We start from the raw sequence: 21,787 nt of genomic DNA, 5'->3' as shown, positions 1-21,787 counted from the left end.
GAAGATTTTATAGATGACTATGGGTTGGGGATTTTAAACATAATGAAGAGGGCCCAACTTGTGCTTCGACATCAGAGAAATCATACATAGATGTCACCTTAGTCACCCCAAAACTTGCACGGTACGTACGAAACTGGTCCATCAAACGCGAGTAGATGCAAAGTACCGACCACTATGCAATCGATGTTAGCCTAGAAATTCCAAGAGATCGGGAGGGTCTCCATGCGGTGAATCCCAAGCGGTTCAACCTTGCGCTGACTGACTGGGAGAAGTTCCGCGAGAAACTACCAGAACTCGCAAGAGTTAATCTTGAAGGCTCAGCCCTGGAAACGGTCGAGGACGTGGAAAAGTATACCGATGCACTTACTAAAAACATAATAGAGTCATGCGAATTTGCTATCCTGTGGAAAAAGTCGCACATAAAATCATACCTGTGGTAGTCCAAAAAGCTAACTAAAGACAAGAGAGTAGTCTACAAAGCTAGAAGAGGATATCAGAGGGAGACGAATGAATATAAAAGGACAGAAATTAAAAAGGCTTACTTAGGACTTTGTGAGACATATTCAAAACACATTTAAAGACGGAGAGAAAACAGCGGGCGAAAGTTACAGTGCCCGAGAGAGGTAGGACTCGTGGTGGCTATGGTTAGATACCACGCGCAATGAGGATTTTTGATTATACATTCGGTTAATGTCCACCTTAGTCGTCACTTGATTATATTTGTTGATTAAGAGTGTCATCTGGATAGAAGATGTAGATACTCGCAGCGCATGTATGCCTAAAAGGGTGAGGAAACGGCCTCCCGTCAAACGGAGGTGAACTTCGGTCCCGTTACATTAATTAATTAACTACCATTTCTTTTTCCCACAATATCTCTCGAATGAATTAACCGATCAAGGTGGTTTTTATGGTAATCGTCGTAATACGTTGCATTCTCAAACTGATGAAATTTTGAAATCGATTCTCCGAATCGTTCATGAGAAATCTCAGAAATCTTAAAAAAAATTATTTTGCGTATATCTTACTTTTCTCAGAGTCTATATGATCGAATGATCTAACATTTTCGAAAAAGTTGACAGCTCATAAGCTCTTTTAATTGCTGCAACAACTATTTGAATCGGTCAATTCATTCAGAAGTTATGAAAAGTTTACACACATACACATACATACAGACACTTGGACATCATTCTGAAAATAGTCAAATTAGCTTCTTAGGACCTTTAAACGTTGACATGTGATGACATTTCAATTTTCGAAAATCGGAATAAAAACAATTTCTTCCCGATTTTTTGAAAATCGTCGATTTTCGTGCCAGGAAGTTGAAAACATTGAAATTCCATATGCAAGTTACTGTGAATTTAAATACTATATGCTGAACAACAATTTATATTCAAGTAATTTGTGTCACGGTTTTAGTGCATTAGCGTGACATGCTACAGATGTTGCTATATATTTCATATGCATGCATCTATTAATTGATAGTGCGGGTAATTAATTCCATCGGTGACTCCTTTCAAAAACGGAATATGAAATCTAAAGTCAAGTTTTTACTTTAAAAATTAATAAAAATTTATTCAATGAGATATAATCCACAAATATGAAACTAACTTCTAAATAATGTATCAAATACAAACGGTCGATAGACAAAAACTTTATCAAATTAATAAGAATAAATAGCTATTTCAGCGTTATATTCTAGAATATACTTACATTGTTATACTTTTTCTTTATCATAATTCATTAATATCCTATTTTGCCCCAATCAATTCATACTGGCTAGAATTCCATAACGGTAATAAATTTAAATTTTTCAGAATGTTTCGTAAGACATTTCGGACCTCAAGGTTACGGATACGCTAGTGTTCTTCTGACAATGATGTGATTTCGCATCAGTTATTGGAAAAGTTGGCGAAATAATCAATAAAAGGCGTTATGAAATTTCTTGATACAAGTATGTGCACAGGGTATCTTATGGCAATAAGTGAAAATTAATCAACTACTGTAATTTTTAAATAAATAAACTAACATTTAAAATACTAGACTTTAAATAACCGATTAAAATATTAGAACTTAAATTTAATAAAATAAGATACTAAAATATTAGACTTTAAATAAAATACTAGCATTCAAATTAAAAATAATGAAATATCAAAATATGATAAGTTAAATTAAATAAAATGAAACATTAAAATATTAGAATTAAAAAAAAATAAAATATTAAAATATTAGAATAAAATTTAAACAAATTAGAAATAGAAAATTTCATTTGACAATAATTCAAGGAAAAATAAATCGAATCATTGATTAAAATCTATGAAAATAATAATATCAATTACTTTTATTATTATTATTAACATTACTATTGATACATTTATTATTAATAAGAATAGGGGTGAGTTGTGAAAAACCGAAAGAGAGGGAACCGGAAAATCAATGTGGAAGGGATAGCGTGGCCCCGAAACAATGGGTTTCCGAAAGGAAGTGGAAAACTTTGGATAGAGGTGGGAGATTGTGGGAAGAGAATTTCCTCCAACTTCAGAAACTTGAGAAACCACCCATTTTTTCGAAGGTCTCACGAACTGACCCAAACATCGTCAGTTGTGTCGTGAGTCCCGAACTATTAACTTAATACTCGTTATTCTTCCTATCCAAGTGATCTCATTTTCATACAGTAAAGAGTGGGCTGATAGCCACCTTTTTAAAACCTGACACAATGAAGGATGCACACATAGTCAATTTTACCTATGGAATAAGGAATAGGCGGGCTCATAACTATTTATCGAAGGATGAAAACCTTCGATCAACTCATATTTCAATAACATATTGTAGTAACTGTTATCTTAAATCAATATCACTTATACACTACAATGATGACACACTTATATTATAAATAACGACACCACAATTAACAGCAGTAAAAGGAAGGCAAAGAAAGATATAGTTTATTGATATACAGTGAGACAAATCGCCTTTTGTCTTGGCGATTCTAACCAGCAGCCACCAGGATTCGCGGGTTGAACCCTGGCTTAGGCTGGCCTCTACGAAATTTTCAATTATAAGACAGAGCAATGGGCTTGGGTTCTTGCAAAGTAAGAACCCGCACTTGTCCAAACTCGGCAACGTATAAAAAAAGCTTATCAACCTACCTCACGGCTTGTTATAAAATTATAGATTATACTTATCAATAGTCAAGTTACTACTTGTAACTCAATTTATATTTATTAATTCAAACTTTTCAGTAGTCTGACCAGTATTTTAGGATAAGGATAGGACAAAAGGCAAGGTATAATGTAAAGGATTTACTTTTTAGAATTATGCAAGTTTATTGCCAATCGTAACATCAATTCATTTACTTACCGTAAGGTTTTCGCAAAGTACAATAAATGCGGTCCTGGTTGGAACGCCGGATATGCAATCCATAACCACGTGGAATAACGCCGTGTAATACACTGATTTTATTATTTAATCTTAATACTATTTAATATGCGAGTGAATCACCGGTAACGTACAGTAAACTTAATAAATCTAACTTGATTTATAACAATTAATTAATACACAATAGAAGAATATATGGAAAAAATATAGAAATAATACGAATAAGATTGCCCGATTATTGAAACTGAATTAAAGTAAGACGTCTGAGCGCTGATTGATCCAGGATCGAAGAGTCGCACCGATAATTTCGGGTCTCGGACCGGCCGGTGAACTTTGCCCCTACTTCACCCTCAAGGACATGCGTTGACGTAAAGACGCGACATGTGACCGCGGCACTATGATGTACAATATCAGACGGCAACGAGACGGATAAAAGCGGGAACCGCAAGGCTGAGAACGACGAAAACAATTCACATTGTCTCAACAGACATATGCTGTTATGTTGTCAATATAAGACTGACTGACTTTAGTCGCGCATTTATAAAACAAGAGAAGAAGGCATTTGTTTTCTAGCTATTCAAATATTTTAAAGATCAGTTTCACATTCGATACACTACCCCTTTCTCAATAAAATTGTCGTTCCGACAAAATTTGTGTTGGAAGAATAAAACTTAATTGAAATTGAAACCATTAGCAATTTTGGTTCGATTCCACTATGGTCCCAACACATCCTATCTATCACTTTACAGGCCAAAAAACAGCCTTGTAGGCTAACGCAAAGATAATAAAAAAATAAAAAAATAGTCTATAGTTAAATTGAGCAAAGAATTGATTATAAAAAATTTGTCTATCGGTTGACGCTGCGGACCAGCCCTAAAACTGTCCGCTATTTTTGAGCTCCTTGAGCTCAAAAACTTTGTCGTCAATACATTTTTGAGCTCTTTGAGCTCGAAAATACTTTTGTGTGCCGTTCTTTTCGAAAAAAAATAGTTTTTTACGATTTTTTCTCCAACGATATCTCTCAAACGAATAAACTGATCGAGATGGTTGAGATCGCAATCGACGCGTTTTATCAAGTTCTAAAGCTGATCAAATTTTGAATTCGATTTATCGAGTCGATTTTGAGATATTTCAAAAAAACTAAAAAAAATTTTTTTTCCAATTTTTTCGACAACGGTTTCTCTTGAACAAATGAACCGATTTTGATAGTTTATGTGGCATTCGACGCGGCTTATAAAGCTCTAGAGCCCAGTCGATTTTGGGATCAATCCATCGAGCACATTAAAAGTTCTCAAAAAAATCATATTTGAAAAAATTTTATTTTCGGAATATCTGTAAACGAGCCCTACCGATCAAGCTGAATTTCTCACAGCTTCAAGATATTGACAAGCCACGTCGAATGACAACTCAAAGTTGAAAATCGGTTTATCCGTTCAAAAGATACAGGTATTTACATACGTACGTACATACATACATACATACACTCGGACATCATTTTAAAATTAGTCAGAATCGCTTCCTAGGACCTCAAAACGTCAACATCTGATGAAAATTCGATTTTCGTAAATCGGACCGAAACCAATAACTTCCTGAATTTCTGAAAATTTACAATTTTCTTAGCGGGAAGTTTAAAAAAAATAAAATATTTTGCTGAAAAGTTAATCGATACGCGTGACTCTATTTTCTAATTCAACGAATTAAAATAAATAAAATTTAAAATTTAACCTTCCTCTTGATTAATGGAGTTCAATGGGAATGGGAACAGGAACTCCTTCCTCTCGTCCTTGAAGGACTAGGAATAGACTCCTTCTCTCCTTCTCCAATGAAATTGGAAATATTATCTGCACATGTGTCGTGTTTGGGCTTCTCTGTGAACTTTTGTGCGTTAAATTTAAACCCCCTGGTTTAAGTGAGCAGACCACTGCAAGAATTTTTTTCAATCCGGAACTAACAAAGAATGAGCAATTAATTGACAACAAGAATCGCGAATTCGGGAAGAAGGCTAGAAAGTAGGGGAAACGAGTTAAAATGATGCACCAGAATGGTGCACGATAAACTATTCTCCAGGTCCATAACAAGTAATCGAATGATCGAAAAGGTTATTCCCAACAGTGTGACCAGGGAATCCGGGTATTCGAGAACACATGAAACAGGCTCTACTCCATCAGGACAAAAAAACTAATCGATAAAGCAAACCACTTAACTTCAAGTATCTGTTTTTAGGTAGATTTCTTTGGAAATCGGACTATTGCAATGGATCTCATGATCAAATTATCGAAGAATTTTGCCACCATATATCTTATTTTACCTAGTAGAGTCAAAAAATACCATCCACTCAAAAGTTTATATATGTATGTATGTATACATATTGTGACGTTATTTTTTTGGACGAGGCTTGGATTAAGTTGACGTCACAAGCACCAACTGATTTTGGGGCATAACCGAGCATGGTAACTCAAGATTTGGAATTTAGCTACAGAAAATTGCGATTTTTATACAGTTTTTTTTTTGTGATCGAGATATAGTTTAAGAATAAAATATGGAGTAACGTTTGGCTACAGGAAATTTATATGGGAAATTTATTGTGGGATATGGGTTGAGATTAGAGTTTGGTGAAAGATAAAGTTTGAGTTTTGGAATTTACAGTTTTTGGTTTATTGAGTATGTGGAAAAGTCGGAGCAACCGTGGAATGGGGCTCAAGTAATTGCCACCCGGTTGTATCTGATGTCAGGATGCTTGCCTGACCCTATGAGACTTTCATGTGGAGTGCAGAGGTCTAGTTGAAATGCTAGTGCTCCAAAATAAGGATTATGGATTAGGAATATGAAATCAGGTTTTTGTTATTATGATTGGTAGGACTCAGCGATGGTTTAGTGACCACTATCGCTGTGGAAGCCGCTATTTTTGGTCATTTTTGGAGTTTTGGGTTTTGTTGGTAGGCCTCATTGGACAGCTTTGAACAGTGTGCTGCTGAGGGTAACCGTTGGTCACTTAAATTCAAGAATTTAGACTGCGATCTCACCGAAGCCAAGTCCAGGAGAGCGCACACATTGAGATATCCATACTCAATATCGAGTTGGAGTTATGGAGAAAAGTATAGAGAGCCGGTAGAAATGGCGATGATGTTTTTAGTTTGGGGAGTACAGTAAGGGATTCGACTCTGGTCGCTCGAAGCGAGCAGACGTGTCAGGAGTGATGCTTCAGAAAGCTGCAGGGTGGAATTATTGTTACAGAAGTATTATTTTTAACAGTGTGAGACGTTACTTGATATTTTATTCATCAGTAATCAGGCATGAGATAATTATTGTAAATAATTAGTCGAGTTCGAGTTAGAATCTTGAGGTATTATGCTACGGTTTTAGTTAAGAAAAAAAGATGTAAGATCTTTGAAAGTTATGAGAAAGTAGTTACAGTTTAGAGTCATGTTCGCGATCTATTGTTAATATTATTTTTGTAAAATAATTATAAGGAATATGTTAGTCAGTGAGTTAATTATTGCCTAATTAACGTCAAAATGAGATCCAGGTACGTTAGTCGTACGATTTTGCTAAAGAAAATATGCTAGAGTAATGAATTTAAGATTATTGTTCCCGTTCACCGAGTACTATTTGAGTATCGGTTGGCTCCAGTTATTTAATTATTTTTAATTAATTTAGCTATAAGGTTTTGACGCGTCTCATTTAGATGCCAAGTTGCCGTCCGGATTTACCTAATTGTTGTATTTTCGGATTCAGTATTTTGTTATAGAGAGTAAGATTATTTGTATTATATTCTAGGATTCTATTTATTGTTAAATAAAAATTGCAAATCCGCCAATAATTTACACGAGTTTGGGATGATTTAACCCGGACCACTCCCTCTCTCCATAAACCTACACACTGAGCGACACCACGGCATACCGTAACTCTGTTTTTTGTGTTCCAGTCTCTGTCTTGTTTTGCTTATAAGTTCTGAATATATTAGTTTTAGTTTTGAATTTTACTTCTGCGTGGTTTTGGTGATAATTCCACAGATCAAAAATTATTCAGTTTATTTATGCGTGGTTTAGGAAATAATTCCACAGATCAAAAATTATCAAAATTGTCGTAATTTACTGGTTTGGTGATTCCAGTGATAAAAATTACCTGGCGCCCTATTAGTACCGAGACTGGAGGCTAAAGGCAGAGAACGAAGTTGTAGCGCAAAAATTAGCGTATAGTTTTTGCGTTATAATATATATATATATGGGGCATTTCATACCAAATCAGCCACTTTTTGAGGTCACCTCCTCCGATATTTTTGAAAAATTTATATGTTTTAGAGGCTGATAAAAAACGCTCTCATGAATTTTTTAAAATTTTTTTGACTACTCGTTTCCGAGATACCGATTTTTTTCAAAATACGAGGTTTTTTTCCAAACGGTTATGACTTCGCGAAAAATACACTAATCGGATCGTTTTTTTTTTCAAAATATTCGTTTTTGAATTTTCTTTCAAGAAAAAAATACGTTTTTATTCTCAATGAATTCCTTCATTGTTAATTTTAAGTTTTAAGCAAAAAAAAACATTTTTTCGAAATGTATGCCTCCTTCAATTTTTTTAAAAAAATTCTTAAAAAAACTTGGAATTTAAAAAATTTTGAAACCAATCCAATCGTGGGCAAACTATTCGTTCTATTTTTTTCTTAATTCGAAAAAATTTTTTTTCCCTAAATATTATTTTTCGACTTAATTTGACCAATAAACATTCTCAGATCAGTCCATTTAGCTGCTATGATTTTTTTTAAATACTGTGCCGTTTAGAGTATACTATTTTTTGAAATTTTTTTACTCACTCAGAAAATGAATTTTAAAAATCAACTGAGAACTACTTATGAGTTATCTTCACAACCTGGAAGAAGTGGCACCTCGAGTCAGAAAACAAATTCGGATTTAAGTCTCAAAGTTTTCAATGAGGTTGTTGACGATTAGTTTAGAAATTTAAGATTTACAACAGTATAGAAAGTTATCCTAGTTTCGGCCTCAAAGTAGTAGTTACAACCCATTTTACCACTTTGAGGACTTAACTGGAATAACATTACCTGGATCAGAGCCTCAAAATACAGAAGTAATTTAATCTACATTTGAACTTTAAAAATCTCATTTGACATATTTTCTCCCCTCCCATTTTCTATCTAAAATTTATCAAAGTCTGAAGTATAACTTTTCATTCGTTGATAATTGTAAGGTCTAAGTCATAATTTAAAATCGATAATTTATCCGCATTTAGACCTCATAGTTCTCATTGAGGATTTTTAGTACTAACGTAGAATTACTTCTGGGCAGCAAATAAAACTTCAAAGGAATTGAGACTTTCGAGAACTACACTGCAAATCCAAGTGTTTTGTTTTAAAACACTTTAAGCGTTTAAATACTTGTAGTCACTTACTAAACACTTTTTAGTGTTTAAAGTGTAGTAAACACTTTAAACGTTTAATTTTAACACACATAAAGTGTTTTAGATAATAAGGCACTTGAAGTGTTTAGGCATCAATACACACTTTAAGTGTTTAGTGTCATTAATTAATAATATAAATATTTTTAAATTAAATATAACAATTTTTCCATTGAAGTACAATCAATGAAATTTTTATAATAATATTTCTAATATTAAAAATAATAGTTGCCTTTGAATAAAAGTCGTTATTGATTGTTGTCATATCCTGGAATAATATTCTTTTTATCAGAAGATTTAGATAATTATTGCATCACACATTCAGCATAAAAGTAGGAATGGAATTTAGTATAAATTAAAAATATATTTGTATTTTTGTCCAAAAAAAGCTCTAAAAAAGGTTTACACTTGAAAAAAATTAGAAACGATAGAAGTAACTTGAAAATAACTGGTTATTTATTGAGTTATAAAAATCATTCAGAATCTGAAAATATACAGTATAATACAAATAATTAATTACAATAAAATAATAAAAGAACTAGAAAAAGATCGTCAACACACTTAATAAAAATTAGTTAAAATTTGAAAAATTAAATAAATAAATATTCATTTTCTTCCATTAAGTGTAACATAAATTTTATAATATTGTTCGAATGTTATTTTTAAATTATGTCCATATTACTGCCAGAGCATCTTCCAATTGTGACAGTCCTTGCAAATGTCCGCATTTGTTTTATCCATCTTAAGAACTGGAATAGAAATTGAATAGTACCATTAATAGTCATAAACCTACAATAACAGAATCTTAGGTTGATGAGCAAGTTTTATTGTAGAGAAATTAATATTAAAAATTAATAATTTATTTAAATATTTAATTTTCATTATTATTTAATATTTAATTATTTATAAAAAATATTAAATTTAGAGAATAATCAATATATATTATATATGTACTTTATCCAAAATATTATTAGATTATTAATTTTAAATATTTAATATTCGATTGTAATTTTTATCACAAATTTTGTGTTAAATTTATTGATTTTTTTTTAAAAATATTTATTTATTTTTCCTTAATTGTACAACGTTACGTTTTTTACAGGTTATATCTTACGTATATTTGAATATATTTTTATAATTTTTATATTTATTTTTTAAATATTAAATAATCAATAATATTTTAAATTAATAATTTAATAACATTTAGTAGAAATTAGATTAAATAATAATATAATAATTTATATCAATAAATAATACATACGGATAGTTATAACCTTAATTATATTGGAACAGTTGAAAAAGTATATAAGCACAATTTTCTTCACTAATATTTACAAATCAGTAGTAAATAATATTTATCAAAATGTTCAATTTAAATCACTATAGTGATTCAGTATAGTGAATATAATTATTAAGCACATATACAATTCGCACTTTATAACACGTGTTGTGTATGTAGCGACTTCAACATTTAGTTTTCGTGTAAACCCTGTGCGCGCGCATCGTAAAGCGGATCATACATTAACATATATGATAGTACATTTAGTAATGTGTGGCCTAAGATTAAAATGAAAATAACTAGAAAACAATGCGGAATTCGAATGAACTTTATTCCAACTAATTTGTAGAAAATAAAATTGTCTATGAAAAAGATCCTATAACATTTTTTGATAAGTCTGATAGTTTTGCTGGAAAAGTAAAAAGATCTGAAAATTTATTATAGATTTGACTTCCAGCTCCGATAATTTTCGAATGGATGGATTTATGAAAAAATGATAAGAGACCTTTTTTGTAGAGCGTTAAATTCTCTACAATAATATGTTATGGACTTATTCATATGACGTGCGAATGCCGAGCTAGAAAAATAAAAAAAAATAAAAAATTTTTTCCCATTTTATCTAAATGGGAAATGGAGAATTGCAAATAGGCACCTCTTAATATTAATATTGAGAGCTCAAATTTTGATAGAATTTTTTTCATCATCTCAAACAATAGTTTTACTGTAACTAAAGAAAAAAAAAATAGTCACTTTTTTGGCCCACCCTAATGAACAGATATGATCATATCTAAGCATTTTTTCCCGGGCTATTTTTTTCGATTCATCATTTGTTTATTTTAAAATACTATCCTTATTAATTACAGAAAGAATGTCATCAGAGAAAATACGCTGATACACAGAAACTTAACTTTGAAGATATAAAAAATGTAGTAGTTCAAGAATATATCTCTATCGTCGTTTAAAATTAAAAATCTAACATTTATTTCAATAATAAATTATGATCGTTTATAATTCATTGGATGATATTAACCGAGTTCAATCATTTGTAAAATTTCATTTTTAATACAAAAAAATACGTTTTGATACATCTATATCGTAATGCATAAATATATTTGAAAATTATCATACTTTTATATTTTGAAATTGTTATATGTATCATTTGTCGATTGACAAAATTGATAGAATTTTTTTTAACTGTTTAAGAAATTTAAGCGTTTTATAATATACATGTTTTTTTAGATTAAACGTTTTTTCTGAAAAAGTTTTTAATTCCGGAATATCTGTTTTAATTTAAAACACTCGATGTTTTTTTAAACGTTTAATGTAACAGTGAGCGCTTTATAATAAAACACATAGAAGTGTTTTTTTCTTTAAACGGATAAAACGTTTTTGGATTAAACACTTAAGTGTCTTACGCGAACCTTAAAACACTTGTAATGATTTATGCGATTGTTTAAACGTTTATACCGTTTTACTTCTAAGCGCTTAAGTTGCAGAAAACACTAACGTGTTTTATTTTAACACACTAAGTTGGATTTGCAGTGTGAACTAGAATTTGTGTTTTGAAAATTCACAAATTGTTTAAGCTTACAAAAAAATAAACATCGTTTATTACTTTGGGGTTTGAATGCGGATCAATTTCATCTACTATCCTTTCCTGGGGTTTTATTTTCCTTATTGGCTATCGTCCTAATAAGGCCACGTGTCACCTCTCCTAGATAGTAAAGATAACTCATAAGTAGTTCTCAGTTGATTTTTAAAATTCATTTTCTGAACGAGTAGAAAAATTTCAAAAAATAGTATACTCTGAACGGCACAGTATTTAAAAAAAATCATAGCAGCTAAATGGACTGATCTGAGAATGTTTATTGGTCAAATTAAGTCGAAATATAATATTTAGGGAAAAAAAATTGTTTCGAATTAAGAAAAAAAATAGAACGAATTGTTTGCCCACGATTGGATTGGTCTCAAAATTTTCTAAATCCATCCAAGTTTATTTGAGAATTTTTTCAAAAAAATTGAAGGGGGCATACATTTCGAAAAAATGTATTTTTTGCTTAAAACTTCAAATTAACAATGAAGGAATTGATTGAGAATGAAAACGCATTTTTTTCTTGAAAGAACATTCAAAAACGAATATTTTGAAAAAAAAACGATCCGATTAGTGTATTTTTCGCGAAGTCATAACCGTTTGAAAAATAAACCTCGTATTTTGAAAAAAATCGGTATCTCGGAAACGAGTAGTCAAAAAAATTTTAACAAATTCATGAGAGCGTTTTTATCAGCCTCTAAAACATATAAATTTTTCAAAAATATCGGAGGAGGTGACCTCAAAAAGTGGCTGATTTGGTATGAAATGCCCCATATACAATATAACGCGCCTTGTCATCACGATAGCGCCCGCAATTTTCAACGGATCTTAATGCAATTTTATACACTTATTTATTGGACGATTACCTTGATCAAGTTCGAAGATGAGCCCAATCGGTCGATTAGTTTGGAAGTTGTGGGTGTTTGAAATTGTTTTTGATTTTCATAAAAATAAATTTTCTGGCTTTATCCTTAAATAATTTTTGAACCGAAAATGATAACTAAATTTTGTAAAAAACATCTGAAGATTTGGACGATTAGCTTCAATTTTCACTGTAATACTTGGTTTTTTTAAACATCTGTTTTAACAATTTGATGATATCGGAAATTTCACAAAAAATAAAAAAAGCTTATTTTTGCAGCTTAGTTTTCTAATAACTTCTAAATGATAAGGCATAACTCATTTCCTTGAAATTCATGTTTAAGCTCACAAAATAAGTATTAATTACATTATTGTAGCTTTATTGTATTTACATAAGAAATCTACCTTTCCATTCCGGGTAAGGCCGGATGGCTCTTTTTTAATATTAGTGGTTTCAAAAAATTTTCGAACTGCAAACATGATCTTGACTCTGACATCATATGTATTAATGAAACCCATTTAATTTCACCCGCTATGTATTTTACTAAGCAAGCTGATGGCTCTTTCAAATTCTGGGCTACTTCAATAAAGGACCAAGTGGGTGGTCGTGGTGGTGGTGGCCTAATGACGCTAATAAACAATGAAAAATGGAAACCGGTGGAGATTGCTGTAGTTATGGAATGGATTTTTATCTTAGTCGAAAATACCGCACAACAGCAATTTATAATAGGGTCCGTTTACTCAAGTCCTACATCTGACACATCAAGTACAGTCAATCACCTCAAACTTCTACTAGACGATATACAAGACAAATATGACAACATTCCGATTGTCATTGGCGGTGGTCTAAACGCGAGGGTTGGACTTACTGAAGATATTCCGACCGAACTAACAACTGATATCTTCTTGCAGATTGGTAGGCAAACTAAAGATGCGTTTAAAAACAGCAAAGGTAAAGTCCTGCGTAAATTCATGTCAGACATGAATTTTATACTTGTCAACGGACGCGATACAAGCGACTACCCAGCGAAATTTGCGTTCTGTAATCACAACCGGAATAGTGTGATCGACTTAATTTGGGTCAACCAATTCATGCTTTTATTAGTTGTAGACCTACATATCCGCCCGGTTATCACAGGTTCGGACCACTTCCTGGTAGTAATCAACGTAAAAATAGGCAATGATAACGAAATAACTAGTGGAACGATCTCTAACCTCACTATCGACACCTACAAGTGGAACCATGCTAGAAAGGGCTCCTGTATCCTCTACATGGCCGCCTCGGATTGTAAAGAGTATTGTGGTGAATCAAATCTATCTCAAAAAGCACTAATAGTCGGTGACGCTATCAAGGAATCTGCTCAGTATGCTGGCATGCACACGCGGCTTATAGACCGACCAATAAAAAAAGTATCCAAACTCTGGTTCGACAAGGACTGTGTTGCAGCAAAAAAATAAGTTTCAAACCTCTTGAAGAACTGCTTTCACTCAAGCTTTGATCCCCAGGACAAAGCAGCCTACATCGAGGAAAAAAAATTATATGAGAAATTGCTTACTACAAAGAAAGACCAATTCTCCCAACATATCCAGGACAGTTTTGCTCAAGTCAAGAATTCAAACCAATTTTGGAAAGCAGTTAGATCTTGTAAGTACAAAAAGCCGAATAACATAGATCCCTCTATCGAGGAATGGAATAATTTCCATACAAAGATACTCCCTGCTAATCGGATGTACAGTCTTGATTTTCTTAGCGCTCATGTTGAGGAACTGGACCATGAAATCGGTTCCGTAACAAATTGCCCCCGGACAAAATAACCTCGACAAAATAACCCCGACAAAACAACCTTGAACAAGATAACCTCGTAACAAAATAACCTAATAAAAAATAACCTGAAAAAAATAACTTTGTTATAAAATAACCTGAACGAAACCGTCACTTATTATCCGAAAGCAAAATATCCAAGACAAAATATCCGCGATAAAATATTCAAATACATTTTATCCGATACACAAAATATCCCCGGACTGAATACTCGATAGATAAAATATCCTTGACAAAATATCTTATAATATAGAAACTTTTCATATGAATAGTACGGTACCTTTTTATCAGAAATGCTCAATATATTTGCACATTAAATTTGAGTGTGTGATATTAAAAATAGATCAACAGATATGCTTGAAATCGTACTGTGCCCTTTTTTCACAGATTTTAGGTAGGTATTATTTTGGAAATAGGTCCACATATGCTTGGAATGGTACGGTACCCGCTTATCGAAAACCATTCATTATTTTTTCATTTAAAATATATTTTTCTGAAAAATGTTTATCAACAGGATATTTTGTCACGAATTTTTGTCTCTTGAATATTTCGTCCGGGGATATTTTGTCTATCAGATAATTTGGATTTGGATAATTTATCGCGGATATTTTGTCGGGGATATTTTATTCGTGAACTACAAATTGTGCTACCAACCTGAACAACAATAACCTTCAAGTACGTATTTTATCGTTAAAGATTTATGTAAATTTTTTCAGGTTGTTGTTGTTCAGGTTATTTTATAACAAAGTTATTTTTTTTCAGGTTATTTTGTTCTAGGTTATTTTGTCGAGGTTATTTTGTCCGAGGGTAACCAGTCGCGGCACCATGAAATCACTTTCCAAGAACTAAACAAATGTTTAAACAAGCTAAAGTCCAATAAAACTCCGGGACCTGATGGTATCAGTAACGAATTTTATAAGCATCTGCCTTCCAACAGGAAATTTTGTCTGCTCGATCTCTTCAATAGCATCCTAAATAAGGAACTAGTCCCTGACTGCTGGGCCACAGCTTCACTAAGCATGATCCGCAAAGCTGGTAACAAGTTTGATCCTGCCAACTACAGAGGCATTGCATCAATAAATTGCTCTGTCAAAATATTCACTGAAGTTCTAAGATCGAGAATTCCCCATTAGGCTAATAGGAAGAACATAATTCCTGAATGCCAGATGGGCATCAGAGAAGGCAAGAGTTGCATCGACGCAGCCTATGTTCTCCTTGCGGCTATACACCTTAGATTACGTCAAACAGCAGCAAAAGCTTACTTATTATTTGTCGATTTTAAACGAGCCTTCGACTCAGCTCCCCATGAGCTACTTTGGAAAAAACTATATTCTCTTGGAATGAGTACCGAACTCATCTTGATATTAAAGGGTCTATATGAACAAGCGTATGTCCAAACAAAACAAGGCAGCCAGACTACTGATAAATTTTCAGTTACTGAAGGTGTACTACAGGGAGAAACCCTGAGTCCACTGCTTTTCTTACTGTTCCTTGCTGATATTGGAACATTCTTTCGTTCTTATGGGTGCGACGGAATAAACGTGAATAACCTCCTAGATCTATTAATTCTTTTACACGCAGATGATACCGTCCTTCTTGCCTGTAATGTCAAAGACATGATCAAACTGCTCAAATTACTAGAAAAATATTGCGATATGAATGACCTTGCTGTAAACATTAAAAAAACAATATAATGGTTGCCAGAGCAGGAGGTAACCTAGGGGCAGTTGACCCATCCAGGTTTGAATACAAAAAAGAAGTAATAGAAATAGTAAGCAGTTATAACTACCTCGAGATGATCATAACTAGTTCTGCGATCGGTTATCGTGTGACTGAAGGAAGAATAAAAACAGCTAGAATTGCCGCTAATGATGCGCTAGCTATTCATGCCAATGCCAAAAAGTATGCCTGGGAAGCTGTGGTCAAGTTGTTTGATGCTGTTGCAGTATCAACGCTTCTTTACGGGATCCCAGTATGGGGCATGTCTCATCTGAATAAACTGGAGGTCGTACAAAATAAGTACTACAAACGGGCATTTGGACTTCCGAGAAACACGTCTAGCTTTGCTTTTAGAGTTTAGCTAAACCTGAAAAAACTTAGCTACAGAGCTTGGAAATCAACTTTCAAGTTTTTCATAAGAATAGTTGAATCAGTGAACCACAGTCTAACTAAAGCATGTTTTCTCAGACAATACGAACTTTCTGAACACCCCCAGGGATTAATCGGCAAGGAAATCTACAATTGATTGGGTGTATTACCGTACGATGGACGGTGTTTTTTTTTTTTTTTTTTTTATAGGAAGGAGATTGAGGGAAAAATGCGTCACCGCACCGTAGAAAACAATATTCATATGAAAAGCATAAGCTGCTCTCCATATGCCTATTGTTCTCCGTATGCCGGGCTCCTCCCCCAAGGATGTATTTACTTAAATGATGTTTTAAGCAAATAACTGTATCCTTGGGGGCCCTACCAGCTAAAAACCTCAATCCCTCCCTTCTTCAGACCTGGCACTGCGGGACCGCGTTAGCATTACTTCGCAGTGCTAGTCTTCCTCTTCTTGTCGCCGTCGCTGTCTCTCTTCTCATTCTATTCGCTACACAATCTCTTCCTTTTTCTTTTCTAACAACACTTCTCGGACGTACTTCGTCATGGTCTTAAAATTGTCTGCCGTCGCCAACATCCAAGGTATTACCAGGTCAGTGGCATTTGGCACTTCTTTCTCCTCCTGAAAGCGCAGCCGTATTTCAGACCAACGCTGACAGGAAAAGAAAGTGTGCTCGGCAGAGTCGACAACTTGCGGACAGTACTGGCAATAAGGATCGGTTCGGATCCTCATGCGATACAAGTACTCATTGAACTGGCCATGACCGGAGAGAAATTGTGAAAGGTAGTAATCCACCTCTCCTTCTTTCCGTGAAATCCAGTCACGGACTCGTTCAATGAGCCTGAATGTCCAACGTCCCGTTTCCGCAGATTCCCATCGCTCTTGCCAGAGTTTCAGGGTCTCCTCGCGTTCTCGAGCCTTAACTCTTTCCAACGGTTCTTCCCCAGCCCGACGGGCATCCCAGATGCGTCTCCTCTCGAACCCTAAAAGGTCGATCGGAATCACACCCGCGATGACCATCACGGCTGCTTCCGAAACCGTTCGGTAAGCGCAAGCTATCCTCAGTGCGCCTCTTCGTTGAACAGATGCCAGACGTCGACGATAGCATTCTACTTTAAGTGACTCACACCAGATTTCTGCTCCGTGAAGCATTATCGAGTTTGAGACACTTATGAGAGCTCGTCTACGACTGCTCCTCGGTCCTCCGACGTTCGGCATCAACCGAGAAAGGTTTGCTACCAACGTTGCCGCTTTATTAGCCGCACCGACAATCTGATCGCGAAACGTAGGTTTCGTATCGATCGTCACCCCGAGGTATTTCAGAGAACTTCCACTCTCGACGTGTTGATCTACGACGAGAGCGCGGAAAGGACTCGGAAACCACCTCTGGGCTGTGAGTACTATAACCTCAGTTTTCGCCTTAGCTAATGCCATACCATGGTCATTTAGCCAAGCGTCCACTTTGGTCGCGACCAGGCTTGCTAATCTTTGCGCACTCTTGTAGGAGCGCGCAAGGATTAGTGCTGCCACATCATCAGCAAACCCCTCCAGTATCACCTCACTCGGTAGGTCTAGACGTAGAAGTGCGTCGTAAAGGATGATCCAGAGTTCCGGTCCTAAGACAGAACCCTGAGCCGCTCCTCCACTCAGCTTCTTCATCATCTCGCCAAAAGTAGTCTCATAGATCAAAAAACGATCACGTAAGTAATCGTCAATGATCCGAATGAGATACTCGGACAGACCTAATTTCCGAAGCGCTTTCATTATATCCGGCCATCGTGCCGAATTAAATGCATTTTTGACATCGAATGTCATCATAATGCATACTGGACGGGATCGATGGTTTCCCGTCCAAGCTCTTCTGGCAAATGAAAGCGCTTCCGAAATAGCACCGATTGTGCTGCGACCCAACCGAAAACCATGTTGGTTTTCCGCTAGACCACCGGCATCTGCAACTTCAATTCTCAGTCGATTACGAATTAACGATTCGAGGATTTTTCCAGCTACGTCCAGCATGCAAAGTGGCCTGTAGGACGAAGAAGTATAGGGCGGACCCTTTCCTTTGTCCAACAGGACTAACCTTTGCAGCTTCCATCGTGCAGGAAAAACTCCAACCGAAATGCAGGAGTTGTAAGCACTCAAAAGCAGTTGTTCGTGCTGAGGGAGGAGGGCCTTATAAACCTCAACGGGGATACCGTCGGGGCCCGGGGCCTTTCCTCCTTTGAGATTCTTTACAACCACCCGCAGTTCAGCTGCTGAGAAAGGTGGACAGTCGTCGTCGGATATAGTCCAAACTGGACTGTCTCGATCTTCACGCTCCGGAAATAGGATATTGACTATTTCCTGCATCGCATCAGGTTCCATAGGTGATACTGGACTGCGACCCAGGAATTTTCGAGTAACAATCTGGTAGCCAAGGCCCCATAGATCATTATCTACTTCTTCGCAGACCGCCTTCCAGCATCTCCCTTTGCTTTCCTTGATCGCCACAACCAGTCGCTTCTTCACCGCTTTGTACTCTTCGTTCTTCTGCTGCCCAGTATCACGCTTTCGCGTCCTGAGTGCTTGCCTCCGAAGACGCAAACACTCAGCCCTGAGCAGCGCGATCTCATCAGTCCACCAGTATGCTGGCTTCCTGCGTGAGCTCGCGGAACGTCGAGGCATCGCAGCGTCGCAGCCTAAGACGATAGCCTTCATCGTACGATCAACAATCATCTCAACATCTTCGCGCGTCTCAGCAGACATAGGAGAGAAGGCCTCAGCGCTGTCTGAGACTGCCTTTTGTTAAGCACCCTCATCCAGCTTCGAAACCCTCCAACCTACCCGCTTCATTGATCGCTGGGACACAATCGCAGGGTTTCCCCGTAAATCATGTACCGTATACGAGATGTATTGATGATCGCTAGCCGTAAACTCCTCCAAAACAGCCCAGTCCGAGATCACCGCAGCTATCCGTTGAGTAGCAAATGTGAGGTCAATTATTGACCCACGTGTGCTCACCCTGCGGAAAGTTGCAGTGTTTCCCTTATTCACAATGACAAGATCGAGACCTGCCATCATGTCCAAGAGCTCAGTACCGCGCGTGTCAGTCCATTCCATCCCCCAATCGATGGATTTCGCATTGAAATCACCACCTATGACGATTTCTCCCTCAAGATTGTGAACGACTCTTTCGAGTTCATTCACCCTCTTTCGGAAGTCAGCGATAGGCTCGTTGGGTGTAAAATAGCACGACACGAAGGTGATCGCAGGCGTAACTACCCATACAATACCATCCCTGGATCCACTGTCCTTCACGGAAACAGACCCTAGGTCCGGAATCCAAATTGCCGCTGTCCCCGAAGGGTCACAGAACCAATTTGGTCCGGACGCTGAATGGTATTGCTCTGAAACCAGAACAATATCCATTCTGCAGTCTTGTCTCCGCGCCAGAAGTAGATCCAGCGATGTCCTGCACCGTTGTAGATTCGCCTGCAGCACCTTAGCCATTTTTATGAGAAGTGCAACGCCTCGAACCGATTGTGTGATCCACAGATCGCCCGTCTCCTACTGCTGCACAGAGGTGGCAGCGTGGTGGATTAGGACAGGCCTTGGCCTGGTGGTCCGCCTGGCCGCAACGCCAGCAAAGACTCGACCGATCAACTTTCACCTTACATGATCCGGCCGAATGACCAAGACCATGGCAGCGAAAGCATCGATCGAGCCGTTCCCAGCGGCGGATACGGCAGACCAACCAGCCCACTTTGACCTTTCCCAAGGCCTCTAAGGCAGTGGCGACCGCGCATCTTGCCTCAATGAAGGCACGTACAGCTCCCCATTTATTGGGTTTAGTTATATTAACTTTGAGCTCGTCCGCACCTTCATTGATGCTCTGACGCAAGGTCGCCCTTACCTCGTCAACTGTTGTTGCAGCGTCCAGCCCGTCGATAACCACTGTAGTGGTTGGGACGAGATGGCGCACCGCAACAACCCCACCAGCCGCCTCGGTGATCCTCTTATCGAGAGCAGAGTGATCTTTAACAGATCCCTCGAACTCAATAAGAAGACCGCCGTTCCTGGCTGTCCTTATTGATCTAACACTTGTGGTTAGATCCTCTAGGGATAGTTTTGATCGCAGAGCTTTCAAAACATCCCCAGACGATCTTGACTCACCTGGTGAGATCAGTACTGCCTCCGCCCGTTGTCGCATCTTCCGCTGCTTGGTCTCCTTGGGTGCTGTGGTCCGTTCCGTCGCTGGTCCATTCGTTGTCCCATCCTGTCCTGGTCCCTGCTCTCCATTGCCCGCTGTTTTCGCAGCCTTTTCCTTTTTCTTCCTGTTTCTCTTTTTCCGCTTCCCTTCCACAACAATGAAAACTGCGTCGCCTGACTTTTTGTCCACGGTTTCCTTCTCCTTCCTCTTTTTCTGCTCCCGTTCACCCTCCTCGGGCGATGCCAACGGCCGCTTCCCTTTCGTGGCCTCATTTTTACAGGGAGTGTTACCTCTGGTTGTGGCTTCAGAGTAGGTGAGCACGATTGACTCTTCAGGCCCTTTTGGTGGGCTCGAGTGCTCTACCTCCATCTGCTCTGAGACTTTCTCATTTTTCTTGCTCGGGGTCTCGGTTTGCCGTGCCTCCCTCAGAAGTTGTTCCCGTCGCTGCAGTTGTTGAACCAGGTGCTCCCGCTCCTTCAGCTCTGTAGCTGCTAATTTCCTCTGGGCATCCTTCCAGCCTTTGCGGTGGACAAGCAACTGCGTTAGTATCAACGCAGCTTCCTTCACTCCAGCAGTAACTTCAGATGCCACGGTCCTCTTCCTGGTGATGGTCCGCAGGGTCTCTTTGAGGCCTTCCCGAAGTTCCTCGAGTCCAGAGTCTTCCTGAGAAATCGCCCCATCTCGCAGCGTGAGAATCTCGTTCCCACAGCTCCCAGTCGCCTTCAATATTCCTTCACTTGGTGTGTCGACGTTTGTGTTACCCTTGGCCAAGTGGTCAACCAAGAGCGTCGAGCAGTCGCTGGATGTCGACCGCGCAGGTGCTGCTAACCCACCTGCGGTAGCCGTGGCTGAGGTATCCCTCCTCTGCTCCGTAAACGAATCTTTATTAATCTGCGTGTCCATCATAATAAATTTTCCGCCTTTAACCATCACGCTCGTCTCTCTTTTTTTGAAAGGAGTTTAGCTTCTCCTCACACCACGTTTGGTCCGCGGGGGCTATTTAATTTCACCCCTATCCGCCGGCCTGACGACCGGTGAGGACGTTCCCCTATCCGCCACCTGGGGACGCGCTCGGTAGAAGTTGGGTTTCTCCCCCGAGACGATGGACGGTGTGTCTCAATAAGTTATAGATCAAATTGAACGGAATATAGTAT

General features: G+C 37.1%; 2 protein-coding genes across 2 annotated transcripts; one reads left to right on the top strand and one right to left on the bottom strand.

Moving 5' to 3' along the window:
- Positions 1–15,506: 15,506 nt before the first annotated feature.
- On the top strand, positions 15,507–16,034 carry LOC130671152 (uncharacterized). Its single transcript, XM_057474872.1, has one exon. It carries the CDS (start codon positions 15,507–15,509, stop codon positions 16,032–16,034), a length of 528 nt encoding a protein of 175 aa, XP_057330855.1.
- Positions 16,035–19,925: 3,891 nt separating this feature from the next.
- LOC130671149 (uncharacterized) lies at positions 19,926–21,563 on the bottom strand. The gene has a single exon (XM_057474870.1). It carries the CDS (start codon positions 21,561–21,563, stop codon positions 19,926–19,928), a length of 1,638 nt encoding a protein of 545 aa, XP_057330853.1.
- Positions 21,564–21,787: the final 224 nt, after the last annotated feature.

The sequence above is a fragment of the Microplitis mediator genome, chromosome 7 (assembly GCF_029852145.1).
Source record: "Microplitis mediator isolate UGA2020A chromosome 7, iyMicMedi2.1, whole genome shotgun sequence".
NCBI classification, from domain to species: Eukaryota; Metazoa; Arthropoda; class Insecta; order Hymenoptera; family Braconidae; genus Microplitis; species Microplitis mediator.
The sequence above is the reverse complement of the archived record's forward strand: the minus strand, read 5'-3'. Positions and strand labels throughout refer to the sequence as shown.

Bases quoted from the DNA above. Each gene is read 5' to 3' on its own strand.
- LOC130671152 (XM_057474872.1), top strand. From the start codon at position 15,507: ATGGGCATCAGAGAAGGCAAGAGTTGCATCGACGCAGCCTATGTTCTC.
- LOC130671149 (XM_057474870.1), bottom strand. From the start codon at position 21,563: ATGGTTAAAGGCGGAAAATTTATTATGATGGACACGCAGATTAATAAA.